This window comes from Tetrao urogallus (genome assembly GCF_951394365.1).
Source record: "Tetrao urogallus genome assembly, chromosome: 19".
In the NCBI taxonomy this organism is placed as follows: Eukaryota; Metazoa; Chordata; class Aves; order Galliformes; family Phasianidae; genus Tetrao; species Tetrao urogallus.
Window position 1 is genome coordinate 3,330,510 of NC_136832.1, and position 13,623 is coordinate 3,344,132.

A 13,623-nucleotide genomic window follows, 5' to 3' on the forward strand; every position below is an offset into this window, starting at 1 on the left:
AGACACTTGGATGTCAGTGCGGATACAGGCAGTGATCTGGATCTAAACTGGGACCAAAAACCTTTCACTTGTAATGTTCTGGCTCTACTCTATTTCAGGCTCTTTCCCAATCACTGAAAGATTTATACCTTTATCAATAAATTATCATGACTTTTACTACGCTTACACCAGTGTCTTAAATTAACACTAAACTAAATGTAGATGAGGCACACTTCCTGCTTCACGTGATTTATGGCAGTCCGTCTGAAATGAGGAGTAAAATTAAATTTGCCAACAAAGGCAGATCTTTAACATGAGGTCAGACAAAAATTTTATTGCAAGTCGACTGCTAAGGAAGGTTTGTAGCTGTCCTTTTTTGTTCAGGTTTTTGATAGACCTGGAGCACTTTAGACAAAGAAGAAGAAAAACCGGTAGGAGCATTTGTAGGTCTGAAAGCTCTGCTGTGTATTTTATGTCAGGATGAAGTTGAATGTAGCAGTTATATAGCACTGATAATCTCTCGGCTTGAGGACTCTGTCTACTTTAATGACCAGCCTTTAGGAAAGATACAGAATGTAGATGAGAGCATCAAAAATGACCAGAAGTCTTCAAAGTAGGACCAGCAGGGACAGACTGAAGAAATAAGGCAGTTTTAACCCCCAAATGAGATAATTTGCAGGAGAAATTGTAAGCTTTGAAATAGGTAATAGATTAGTTAAAGCAGAAGGAAATCATCTCACCTTCCTGTCTGTGGGGAATGGCACAAGTGGTCGTCACTTCTATTGCAGCAAAAAGCATTCAGGGAGATCTTATGAAAAGCTCCCTGACAGTACAGGAATCAAAACATGGAATTCTGGCTGCTGAGGCAATTGCAGAGCCTTTGTCATCTGTGGTTATAAGCGTGAGCTAGATAACCATTCCATAGAATCACAGGGCCATAGAATCATTGAGGTTGGAAAGACCTCTAAGATCATCAAGTGCAACCCCAACCCATCCCACCGTGCCCACTGACCTTATCCCTCAGTGCCACATCTCCAGGGTTCTGGAACACCTCCATGTGACCCCAGCACTCCTGGACAGCCGGTGCCAATACCTCACCATTACCTCATTTGTTTGGTACATTGGGATGCTCCTGCTCTGGGTGGAGAGCTAGCAGTGATGGTCTCTGGACATCTTGTCCAGACTTGTTTTCCTCTGACTCCATGACATAAGACAATGGGCAGCTTAGAAACTGGCATCAACACAACTTCTCCAAAAGAAGAGTTCTGTGTCTAACCACCCAGAGGAAAAGCTGAAGTGAGACAGTGTGTGCCTGCCAATGGGCAGCATTTCAGGGTCAGCTTTCAGCGCTGTGAATCCATGCATTTGCCATTAGCTTCAGGAAGAACATCATTTGTCTCAAAGCTATCCTTGCTGTTCACTGCAGATGTTTGAAAATCTCTAGATGTACCCTAACACCTTGGCTCACCAATGCTGAATGGATGAGATGGGCTTTCTCTGTGCCTCCTAAATTGTATGCCATGGTTCAGGCTGGGCTGCCAAATGGCTGCACCAAATGAAAGCACAAACAAGAGATCTGGGAAAGAGAGCGATACTCAATCCGTGTGGATCCACCAGATTTACTCTTCCCTGCCATGTGCTGACCCCATTTGGTAAGGGACAGGACACTGTGTCACAAGGCAAAAAGGAAGACTTTTGAGGCTGACTTCCCAAGACAATGCTGGTTTGCTTTTTTGTTTTGTTTTGTTTGTTTGTTTGTTTTTGTTTTAAATGGTGAAATGCAGTGCCTTTTATTCCTAACCAACCATCAGACAGTTGGAGACTGTACTCCATAGTGAGCAGATAGCTGAGTTCTTACTCTTTGTTTGTGTGGGGTCTTGCAAATAATACCCTAAGTGCCCTGTTTGTTTTCTTGCTGCAAAGTGACATTTATCTTTGAAGGAAAAAAAAAACAAAACACAAAACAAAACAAAGCAAAGACAAATAGAGAATAACTCAGAGCAAACAGTAGAAAACATTTCCTAACAATGAGGGCTGGAGGACTCTGTCTTCCATGCAAAAACAACCACAAGAGCAAAAGCTGCACCTTGGCTGTGTTAAGGAAACACGGGCTGCTCTCTGCCTCTGCACTAGGAGGAAAACAGAGCAGGAGGAAGAGCTTCCTACCCTCTTATAAAACCAGATTTAATATGATTGGATCTGATACCTGATACATCCAAGTGCAGGAGCCCTTGGCAGCTGTGTGTGCAGTTAAGAGCAGGGGTCTGAGGCTGGTGGTGAAGCTGAGGACCCGTAGTAGGCAGCTTTGCACAGCAGCCTTGTGGCCAGATGGGCTCTGGGGTGGGGGTCCAAGCAGAGCCCAAACAGAGAGGAAATGGGCTTGGCAGATGAGGCAGGCATGGGGCTAATGGCTCTGTGACGGATGGGGCAGGCTGCAGCACACTGAAGACCCATTAGACTGAAACTGGAGCACTGGAGAGGATGTATCTCACTGATTGAGGTCTGGGCTTACTGGGTAAGAGCAGGCTGCTGTACAGCACAGCTTTAGGAGTGGATGAAAAAAAAAAAACAAAACCAAAGATTTGCATTGAACAGATAGTTCAGAGAAAAGACCTGGGTGGGAACGTGCTTGTTGTCTGATAGGATTCAGTGTCCTAAATGGCCTGGAGCAGACCATAGAGTTTCTATGTCTAAAACACATTCCAGGAAAAGAGACTTTTTATGATGCACTAATAGGCTCATTAGGATTTCTTGAGCTAGGCATGCTCACGGCATCGTATGTTTTTTCCATTACAGGAATTACACGTGTTTTGTTGTGCTTTGGGTTTTGTTTTGTTTTCCACCTAGACTTGCCCTGACAATTCCCCCCCATTCAGGTTTATATTGGAGGTACCATCTCGAGCCAGTGAATTTGATGAAATATGTTGCTGGCACTCACAGAGAGATGCATAAAGGAAATATTCTAATGACAGTTAGAAAGGCTTTGATCCCCTTCCAAGACTGCACTCATGTCTTTGAAATGCAAGTTTGGCAGTGTTGGAAAGGCTGGGCTCTTTGGCTCTCTTTGGCACAAGCCCATGTGACAGACATTATGTCCTCTATCAGGGGACCCACATAACCTTGAGAAGTGTAAGCAGCGCTCACACATTGCGTTGGGTCAGATAGTCTGGGCTGATAACAAAGCAGCCACAGCAGCAGGGGGGAGTCAGCCCAGTCCAACACAATAACTGAAAGCTGTTCTGACCTGGTAACTGTTGGGTCTGCTGCCTGCGGCTGCGAAGTTGGACATGAACTGCAAAAGTAGTTAATTTATGCCTCCTTGAGTGTAGGAATGTGGTGATGATGGATAGGGATGGGAGGTTATTAGAAACATGGGGAGGAAGGAGAAGATGGAATTCCAGCTCATGTTTTTATCTCTTACACACACATACGTTCCTCTGCATACATATCCTTGGCTGGCTTACATGTGTGCACAGTCCAAAGCCTTGCTTCCACTCACACCTCCATTCATGCACGCACATGCAGGCACATGTTCACACGCTTGCAAGGGATTTGCCTGAGCTAAATGCTTTAGCATGTTTGCGTGCTGGGGGTTGCAGGGTGCTGTTACAAGGGGGTTTGCATTTACTTCCTCCCAAACTGTGAGCTGTTTACACTTACTTTTGTGCAGCACCTTTGTTAAAAATCCTCTTAGCATTCTGCTCTTACCCCACTAGAATACACTCTGCTCCTCTGCAGCCTTTCGTTGGCTCACAAAGAAGTTGCAGACAGAGAAATACTATAAAGATAAGTCTGACTGACTTATTACAGTGGATTTACGTAGGGCACGAATTCAGTCTCAGTGATGCACTGACATCACTGGCCAATTAGTTAAATGCTGTCTGCAGTAATAATCCATATACAGAACAGCCCTAGATGGTGAAGCACATAGCCTGCATGCACCTAACTGAGAGCATGATTGTGGCCATGCGTCGAGGATATAGATGGGGAATGGATTGTGTAAACAGCAAGAAAAAGGCAGCTGAGAATAAAGCACTATCAGCTTAAATAATTTGGAGCCATTAGAGAAGAATGGGAATAAAGCTGGTAATCTCAGGAGGGGAGTTTGATTATAGTAACTGCTACAGGGATTTGCACAGGCAGTAAAGCGTCTGCATCCAGAGTCAACAACTGCAGTCTCAAATACATACAGTGGGCCTTTCCTTCCCACAGTGATACAAAACACAAACATTTTTCTGCTCAGGGGTATGCAGTGCTTCTGTTCCTGTCCTTTTCTCTCTTGCCCAGAGTATCACATCACTCCCACGTTCTCTCTTACACTTTTACTCACTGCCTTTTACTGATACTATCAGATATACAGACATGCACATTGTCCCTTCCGTACACACACATCTCCCATCACATTTTCCCACTAATACATTTTCATTTGGAAATGCTCACTAGCTCTCATATGTGATTTCAAACTTAGTGCTTCTGGACACGTTTTACTGTGAGCCCATGTTTGGAAAAGATGTTTTCAAAAGCACAAATAAGATCCTGGAAATAGATTAAGCACAGGCCCGGATCACTGTGCAGATACATGCAGGACAAGCTTGAGGAGCTAAGGGAATGATCTGTGTATTTTAGGAAGATGTGTTGGGAACAGTGGAGAGATGAGGAATGTGTAAAGGGTCACAGTGCTGACCTGTCCTTCAGGATGTCATCCGCATTGACTGGAAGATAAACACTGTATGGAATGGAAACATACCCTTCCATCGGTGTCCCCAAAGAGTACGTCTTCCTCCATGAGTCAGTGAGGGCCTGGGGACACCCAGCCATGAGCTATTTTGGAGACAGTGACTTCAGCAAGTGGCAGGGGAAGCTATTGTGGAAATAAGAATGTGTTTTCCATTGGGGAGTCCTCCAGGGAAGGACAGAAAGATCCTGGTGCTGAGCCAACTCCCCTGGTTGTTTTTTTTTTCATCCCTCTGGGAGCGAAAGCCTTGTAAGATATGCAAGGAGCCCTGCTTACCGAATGGGAGCGCGTTTGGTTTGTGAACCTGTGTGGATTTATACATATCACATAGATATGGAAACGGGGTTTAAGCAAGAAGGAATCAACTGCTCAGGACCATAACGGTGTCCTTCCTAACATGCCGGCCAACCACGTTTGACTCGGTGTGCCCTGCCCTTCCAATATTCCTGCCTGTCAGGTGGAGACAGCAGAACTCACCCATGTTTTAGGTCTCGTGTTAGCACAGCACTCAGTGTCAAGAGGCGATGTGAGCTGGAGACAAGGAACAGATGGGTTTCATCTTACGCTGCAGCTCTGCTCTGAGTTAGAGCGTGACGGTGCCACTGGCACCAGCGTGGCACCAGGGATGCACTCGGGCAGTTCCTCCCGTGTTCTGGTATCAACAAAATCTACTTCTTTCAAGAGGTTCCAAAAGGAACCTGGAAATAGCAATTCCCAACCAACCAACCTGTGTCAGGGCTAGGCTGAGTCCATCTCAGCAGGAATAATGCCACTGGTGTCACAGGAGTAATGCTGGGAGCTGGTGCCAGGCTGAAGGCATGGAGCTTCGTGTGGGGGAGAATAGCAGTTTAGAGCACCAAACAGCTTAGAAAAAACGTGCAAGGTAACTGCTGATATAGGAAGATTTACTGGCCATAGTACACGGTTAATTACATTCATAATAAAAAGATTCCTATACTTATCTTGGGAATATAGACAGCTTTATGTATTTACCTTGGGTTTTGTAGGCATAGTTAAGAAATGGCTGGAAGTCCTCAGATGAGATTCACTGCATGAATGTGAAGTAATTGAAATTTGGGAGTGTGTTATTAAAATATTTCAGGTGACTGATACGCAGGATATTATAAGATCTTTGCCTGGATTGCAGTACTTCAATACTTTGTTGCTTTTTGTGCCACTTTTAGAAAAAAAGTGGAATTTTCCCTTTTTTTTTTTTTTAAATAGAGCATACTTAGATGTCAATGAACTGAAGAACATCCTCAAACTGGATGGATCCACACACCTCAACATCTTCTTTGCCAACTCCTCTGAGGAAGAGCTGGCTGGAGTGGCAACTTGGCCCTGGGACAAGGAGGCCTTGATGCATCTAGGTGAGTGATAAAGATGTTTCTCTTTTGTAAAGCATTCTTTTGAGGCGCTAAGAAGGCAAGACAAATATGCACTAAGCTCTGGTCTGATTTCTTATCATTCCTCTAACATATAGTCAGGGGAAAAAAAGTATTTCATGATTCCCAGATACTGGCTCACAACCAGGAAAATATTAGGTTATAAACCCAAAGCATATTATGGTATTTGTAGATGATGTCAATCTGAAAGTATTTCACCTTTTAAGTGAAGCTACTTTACAGGGCATTTGCTCCATGAGAGCACTTTGCAAAGAGGGCTGGGGGAGATAGGTGAGGGAATGCTAGACAGACATGAATGTTTAACCTTAACCTGTTACGTTATGATCCCGAGTTCGTTACTAAGCGAGCATCCAATTAATTTTCCTCACAGATGACATTTTGTTGCTATTTTTTTCCACCACCGTGCAAAAGAACAAACTGCCGAGAGATTGTATTTCTGATGTTTGTTTGAGTGGAACGGGGAAGAGTTTGCTGCCCTGCAGATGGGCCTGCACACTTCGTAGCAGATACTTTCTCCAGCCTGGCCAGGCCTCCGTAGGCAGATGAAGCCCAATTTCAGCCATGTTCATTCAGCCTTTATAGAGGCTGCTTCGGCCATCTTTTGTTTTCATTATCTAAGCCCACAGTGAGCAAAACAAAGATGGGCAAACATAAAGCCCAGAAGAAGACAGCAAATATGGTTTTTATTACTCTGAAGCATACTAAACATACATCCCATAAGAGCTGAACTACAACTTCACTGTACTCAGAACTGCATTACTTCAGACACTGATGTTAACACTTATCTGTAGTGACCCATCTCTGTGACTGAGAGGGACCGTGGTCAGAGCAAGCAGCAGGAGCTGGCTGCCCTACTGCAATTGCCAGTGTTTCACTATGACATCCAGCTCTGCAGCTGCTTGGAAGCAGTGTGAGTGTCCCTCCCCACGAACCAGCACTGACACACATCCAGACATCACCTCCTTCTGAGCAAGGCTGGAAGTGAAGCCAGTTCCACTGACTTGCCTCCAGCCCTATCTCTGTGGGCTCTGGCTGGGAGCACCCAAAACAGAGGGAGATGGGAATGTCTGCTGGTGAACCTTCCCCCCGGCTACATCTTTTGGCAAATACAAAGAAATTGTTAACCCCCAGGCTCCACCGTTCCCCATGCTGCTGAGATTTCTCTTTTTGCAGTACTACAACCCCATAGTCCTTCATCAGCCCGCAGCAGTTCTGGTTGATGTTAGGAAACACCACCCCTAATGTTACTGCTGGAGTGAAATAAGGCTGGCGTAGATCTGCCCCTAAATGAGTATTTTCATAGTTTCCCTTGGTGTTGCCATGGGAGGGAGCAGAGAACAGGGAAAGAGCTCCAGAAGGCAGAGAAGAACGTTCTGCAAGAGGGCTGGGGCTTGCCCAAAGCCCTGATGGGTTCCTCTGTCACTTCATTAAGCTAATTGCTAACATCATGCCTGAGCAAAACAATTTAAATGCAGCTCCTACAGTGTATTGGCAGAATCCATTGACGAAAAAAGAGATCATACAAAAAAAAAAATGGAAAGAAAGGAAGACATAGCCAACAGTTTAAAGTTAACTTGCAGTGGAAAAAAAGTAAAAATAAATAAATAATGGCCATAATTTCCTGTCATAATAGCCCTCCCAGACCTGTGCTTGGTCTGTAAGAATTCATCTTTAATCTTTTTTACTCTCTTCTATAAATCCAATATGTACTTAATAAAAAATATGAAATATGTCCTGTGGTGCAGATCTAAAGGCTGGGATAGAGATTGTCTGGGTGCAGGAGTTTATCTTTTCTGTAAAACTGCAATTGATTTAGATTCTTGACAGCTGTGAAAAATATAAATTTTCAACAAAGGCAAAAATAAAATCTCCCTCTCCAGCTGCCTCAGGGCTGCCCAATGCCAGAACCATTTGGCCAGCCTCTATTATGAAGGCTGGGGAATTTCACCAAGACTCCCACCATTTAAAAACAAGCTCTGGAAGTACCTTTGAGAAAGAGAACAACCAAACAACATGCCAAGATTCCTTCTGAGTGTGAATGGATCCAGCTAAGAGGAACCCAAGCACTGGAGGGATCAGAATATGTGTTGTATAAAGGGGGAGAGAAGGATGCCAGGAGCACGGTGATGGCAGTAGCTGCATACTTCTGTGCACACCAGGCTTGTGGAGAACTTAGCGTAAGGACCAGCTCAGGGTGGTGGAAGGGATGTGCAGACTCTGAACGTGCCATAATAGGCATGATGTTGCAGTATGATACGTTTTATTCGCTCTTTAGTGTTTATACTTAACTTTGCTATTGAGTTATTTGTGCTAAATATGTATTTATGCATGCACATGTAACTCCACTGTGTGCATACATTCACATCTGCCAATGCACAAAGTGAAAGTCTTTTTTTCTCTCTCTATTTGTGCATATACCTTTGCAAGACAAATAAAGTGGTCCTCCTTCTCTTCAACACTGATACCACGAAAGCTGGAGCACTGCATTGTATCTGGGCACTGTATTTGGAGGAAAACGTGAGACAACTGGGTAAACAAAAGAAGAATGGTCAGGGAGGTCTAGAAGAAGAATTGAGCTGCATGGGAATGTTGAATGGATTATGGCTATTCATACTAAAGGAAAAAAGCCTGAAGTTTGGATGATAATAATTGCATAAAAGCTGATGAAAGGAGAGGAGAATCTTCTGTTCCTTGAGTCTGTGTGAGGCAGGACTTCAAGTAATGAACTTAAATTGCCAAAAAATCAGTTCAGATTAGATGTGAGTTAAATCCTTGCAGCCATGATGACTGCTGAAGTTGATTGCCAGGGTGGTCACATCATTGGAGGTTGTAAGGAGACATCAGTCCTATGGGTGTGAGGGATGGTATGGATGTAACTGGTCCCATGTTGTTCTGAGAACTTTTTGAGATCTTCTCAGTCTTATTTCCCTGTAATTCCATGGTGTTACAGCAAAAGTCTCCAAGCAGATGAGAATGAACAGCTTACGGTGCATCAGAAACCTGGTGACCTCATCTTCCCTATGCTGCAGTCACTGATAAAACTCCTCCTGTCAAAGTCTTTTCCCTCCTTATTGTCACTGATTTATTAGTGTAACATATCCAAGATTTATCTTCCCGCTATTACTTTTTCAAAGCAAACTCCCATTCTCGTGGAAGGTAATATATACAAAGAGTTTTAAATAAAAGGCTTGGAAAAGTTGAGGTCAACAAGCTAAATAAAGAAAATATGATGCATGTCATAAATCCAAAGGTACATCTAGCTGAGCTAAAAATATAATGCTTATGATTAATTCAATAAATTGTCAAGCCTCACAAATTTACTATTTGCTCATCTACCCATCCCATAATTCACACAACAACAACAAAATCACCACTGCTTCTCTTTGCACATGTTTAACAGCCACGCAGTTCTTTCAGAATTATCATGTTCCAGGATTTAATATTTTTTTCACACATTAGACTTATGCATATTCATCAGTGGACTGTGTGGCTCCGACCAAACGAGGCTCATCTGAGTATCTGAGCAGTGTATTTCTCACTGTTACTGCAAAACTGTCTACGGGATCAGAGCACACCCCACAGATACCTCCCTCTTTCCAGCAGCGAGCGCATTCCACTTTCTTCACCCAGCTATTAGTTTGCAAATATCAGTGCAACCTACTGCAATTTTTAGTGTGTTTAGCTGTGTTATATTTTTGCCCTGTGGAATAATGAACTGAGGGCTCCAGGTATGTTTTGTTTGACTCCTGGTGTGAAATGCATTGCTTACGCTTGTCTGGGCAAAATCATTCTGTCTAAGCACATGAAATGATCTGAAATTGCACAGTATGAGATAATTGCATGTAGGATGTTTTTTCTGAGCTAAAAACACACAAACCAAATTAAGCATATTCAGTGGAAAGACCAGTTGTCACTGTAGCTTTGGTGCTGTGGGACTTTGTCCCATGGTTTCTCAACCTTAGGAGTCCCACATCACGGTGAGCTTAGACCATGCTGTGCGTGTGATGTGTCCAGCTGTGCAAAGTCAGTCTGCGTTATGGAGGACCCAGTGAACAGCTGCTGGATCTTTCTTTCGCTGTTCTGAGGAAGGCAGATAAACGTAGAAGCTCTTTTCTTTTCCCCTTGCAGGTGGCATTGTGCTGAATCCTTCCTTCTATGGCATTCCTGGCCACACGCACACAATGATCCACGAAATTGGGCACAGCCTGGGGCTCTACCACGTCTTCCGGGGGATCTCAGAGATCCTGTCCTGCAGTGATCCATGCATGGAAACAGAGCCCTCCTTCGAGACCGGGGACCTCTGCAGAGACACCAACCCTGCTCCTAAGCACAAGCTGTGTGGGGATCCCGGACCCGGCAATGACACGTGTGGCTTTCACAGTTTCTTAAACACACCGTTCAGTAACTTCATGAGCTATGCAGGTACCTGGGCTTCCTTGGTTTGTTGCTGGGGTCTGTGGTTGGCTGGGAGTAGAAAGCAGCAAGGTTATCTCTGATTTCTGCAGTGCATTTCACATGGGGCTTTATGGTGGTTGCATCATGTCTAGATTTAGACCTGACAGTTCTAGGGCCAGTCTGGATCGAGACTAAATTTGATGGCCTCAAGAATTCCTTCCACATCTCCTGTTTTTCCCAAATTTCCCAAACTGTACATAGTTTTGTGTGGTGACTGGGTAGGTCATCACATGGGGGAGGAAAGAAACGAGTCGAGCATTAAGAAAACAGCACCTAAAAGCTCTTCAGCAAATCTGACACTCTATTTGACTGAGAGCTGGATGTCTGATCTAGGAATTCTTCTCTGAAAAACTCAAGTTCAGAGATTGTTTACACTCCCTCCAGGAGATAGCAAATGTCAGATGAATATTGACACCACCAAAGCTGTGGGATGTAGCTGTGATAGGCATCTAATGAGGCACGGCTCACGCCTCTGTGCAGCCGTTCAAATATCATGTTTGCTGTTTGATTTAGACTCTGCCTTTCAGCTACAGTCATTCCTATCAGCAGCTGCGTGTGAATGCTCAGGTAGCACCTGGATCAGGAGTGTTCCTGTGGTCAGGGGCTCTCAGCACATTGTGCTGCTTTGTGCTGGGAGTGCCGCTTCTTGATCCGCTCCTGGAAGTTCAAGGGGAGGTGAAGGATGCTCTGTTGTTTCTCAGAAGGAGCAGAGGATGGCTGGGCTTGTGTTTTCTTATTTCAGGCCTTGGGGTCTAGCAGTGCTGAAGGTCTATGGCAGCACGTTAGCAGCATCCACAGCACTTCAAAGGTGACCAGTACAAGCAGAGGCACTGAAGGGCACCTTAACAGTACAAGCAGAAACACAGATCGCCCACTCCAAAGGTTATAAGAGTGCTTCTTCTGTAATAAAACTGTAGGAAAGCAAAATGTTTAATGTCATCTGGGGCATGGACTGAAATGATTTATAACATAAATGCTTTCATGCCCTTCGTGGCACTAGCTAAAAGTGGTGCTTAGTTTCCTCTTTATTTTTCTATTCATTTAGAGGGTGTTTTCAGGGGCAACACACAAGCAGTGAGTCAGGTCCTAAATGTTGTTATGCACTTCTGTACATGTGGTAGGGCAGAAAGCCTTTATGTCTCAAGCAATCTTCTGTCTGTTCCACGCAAATAAGTCAGTAACACTTTGGATTTACAAAATCCCTCCGCCAAATCTGCTCGTGGGTACACAAAGAGGGGTGATGAATGCATGTTTCAAAACCCTGAGGTCTCATCTTCCGAAGAGAACTTGCACTGCCAGCCGTGTCAAGAGATGAGACAGAGCACAGCGATATCTATCTGCTGTTGGGAGCTACGTGTGTGTTGGTGTTCTGAGCAGAACCCTTTTTTTTTCCTTGAAAAATTAAGTGAAGCGACATGATAGGTATCTCTAGAGCTCATGCATGAATCTGTCTGCTTTTCTGTTGTTGCCAGCGGAATAAAAATCATATCAGGATATTAAATCACTGTGGAAATACCTTTGAAACATGTTGGTTGAGGTCACGCAGCCCTAAACATTGCCTTGCCTTTTTCTCTTGCTGCCTGCATGCCATTGTATCACATAGTGCTTGTCTATCTATCATCTATCTGTCCAGTCACTCCAACTCTGTAGTGAAGCAGCAAACAAAACTTGACTTCTCATCCCCCAAAACACCAACTTACAAAATCTAGAAGATCAAGAAGTGTGAGGAATGCTTTTATTATTTTAAACATCCAACTAGCTGTGGTGCTCCTAGGTAAAAATATAGGTTAATCTTTTAGACCACTCTCCACAAAGTCAGCGGGAATTCTACCTCTGAATTCTGTTGGAATAATCATCCCAGCAAAGTGCATTCTGAATTCTGAAAGAACTGCGTGCAAAGTGCATTGAATTTCTCTAATTATAATTATATTTGAGGCTCTTCAGCCCTTCTTGAAATTGAGTGATCAAGTGAAACATCTCTGCCCTCGCCTTCTCCCTCCCCCAGGACACAGCCTGTGCTACTGTTTAAACAGATTGAAAATGCAGGTCATCTTTCTCCTGTGCCATTGTCTCACTGCTTTGTCCTATATATGTTTTATTGTTCCTTTATGATGGCTATTAAGGGCCTTTTGTCTCCTTCTGGGCTTCCGCGAAGAGTATTTATGTCTTTTACAGCATGCTCAGGGATAGACCATGGGCAGTTATTGAGGATATGTAGAGATGTCATATTAAAGCTGCTTTTTGCATAACCACGGGGATTTGTGGAGGCTCTCAGGCTGGTGATGCCTGTCAGCCTGCTGTGCCTGTCTGGGCAGGGGAGGGTCCCTGTATCAGGGGGGAGAGATGAGGATGTGTAATCGGAGGTGTCCTGATGGGACCAGAAGCAGCAGGGCTGCACTTGGGGCTGCAGTCTGAGCAGGGATCCCAGCCAGAGCCGACTCCTTTTCCTTGTGGTTCAGGGAAGATGCGGTAAGGTTTTAATTTAGCCACCAGATTCACACTTCTCTTCAGAACACATTCGTATTCTGTGAGTTTCACAGGGCATGGACTCGAAGACACGAGAGCATCTCGTAATGCTGTTACAATATCAGACTGCCAACTTGCGTGCACGCAGGCGATGCTCCAAACAGCCTTTGGTGACCTGCATCTTCTCCAAGAAGTGTATTACGTGACCTGTGCAAAACTGTCATTGTTTGTATTGTGGCAGCATGCAGAGGTCCCATCTGGGCCTGAGATTTACTGGGCTGGGAGCTCTGCAGTCATACGTGAAGAAACACTCAGGGCTTTCAAGAGCTATTCATGTGATGAGAAGAGTGGCAGGAAAACGGTTGAAGTGCCAGCACCAAGGTCTTCAGCACAGCTTTTCTGGGTGTTTGCACAATGCAGTTACTCTTTCTGTGATCTGCCCAATGGAGGATTATTAATTTTCTGCTTCTCCAGGGCATTGCAGTTGTTAAACTGTACGATGTTCAGATAGTACCAGGCGTGTTCTTGTTGCCAAATCGTGTTTGTGAAACGCAGATGAAATAAGACATGAGAAATGGGTAT

General features: G+C 44.3%; 1 protein-coding gene across 1 annotated transcript in view; it reads left to right on the forward strand.

Moving 5' to 3' along the window:
• PAPPA (pappalysin 1) overlaps window positions 1–13,623 on the forward strand; it is a gene marked incomplete at its 3' end in the record, with an annotated part of 167,341 nt that overhangs the window by 45,942 nt on the left and 107,776 nt on the right. Inside the window, exons 3-4 of the mRNA XM_079544568.1 lie at window positions 5,939–6,084; window positions 10,249–10,542. Of these exons, the coding sequence (XP_079400694.1) occupies window positions 5,939–6,084; window positions 10,249–10,542 (440 nt within the window). The remainder of the gene's footprint in view (window positions 1–5,938; window positions 6,085–10,248; window positions 10,543–13,623) is intronic.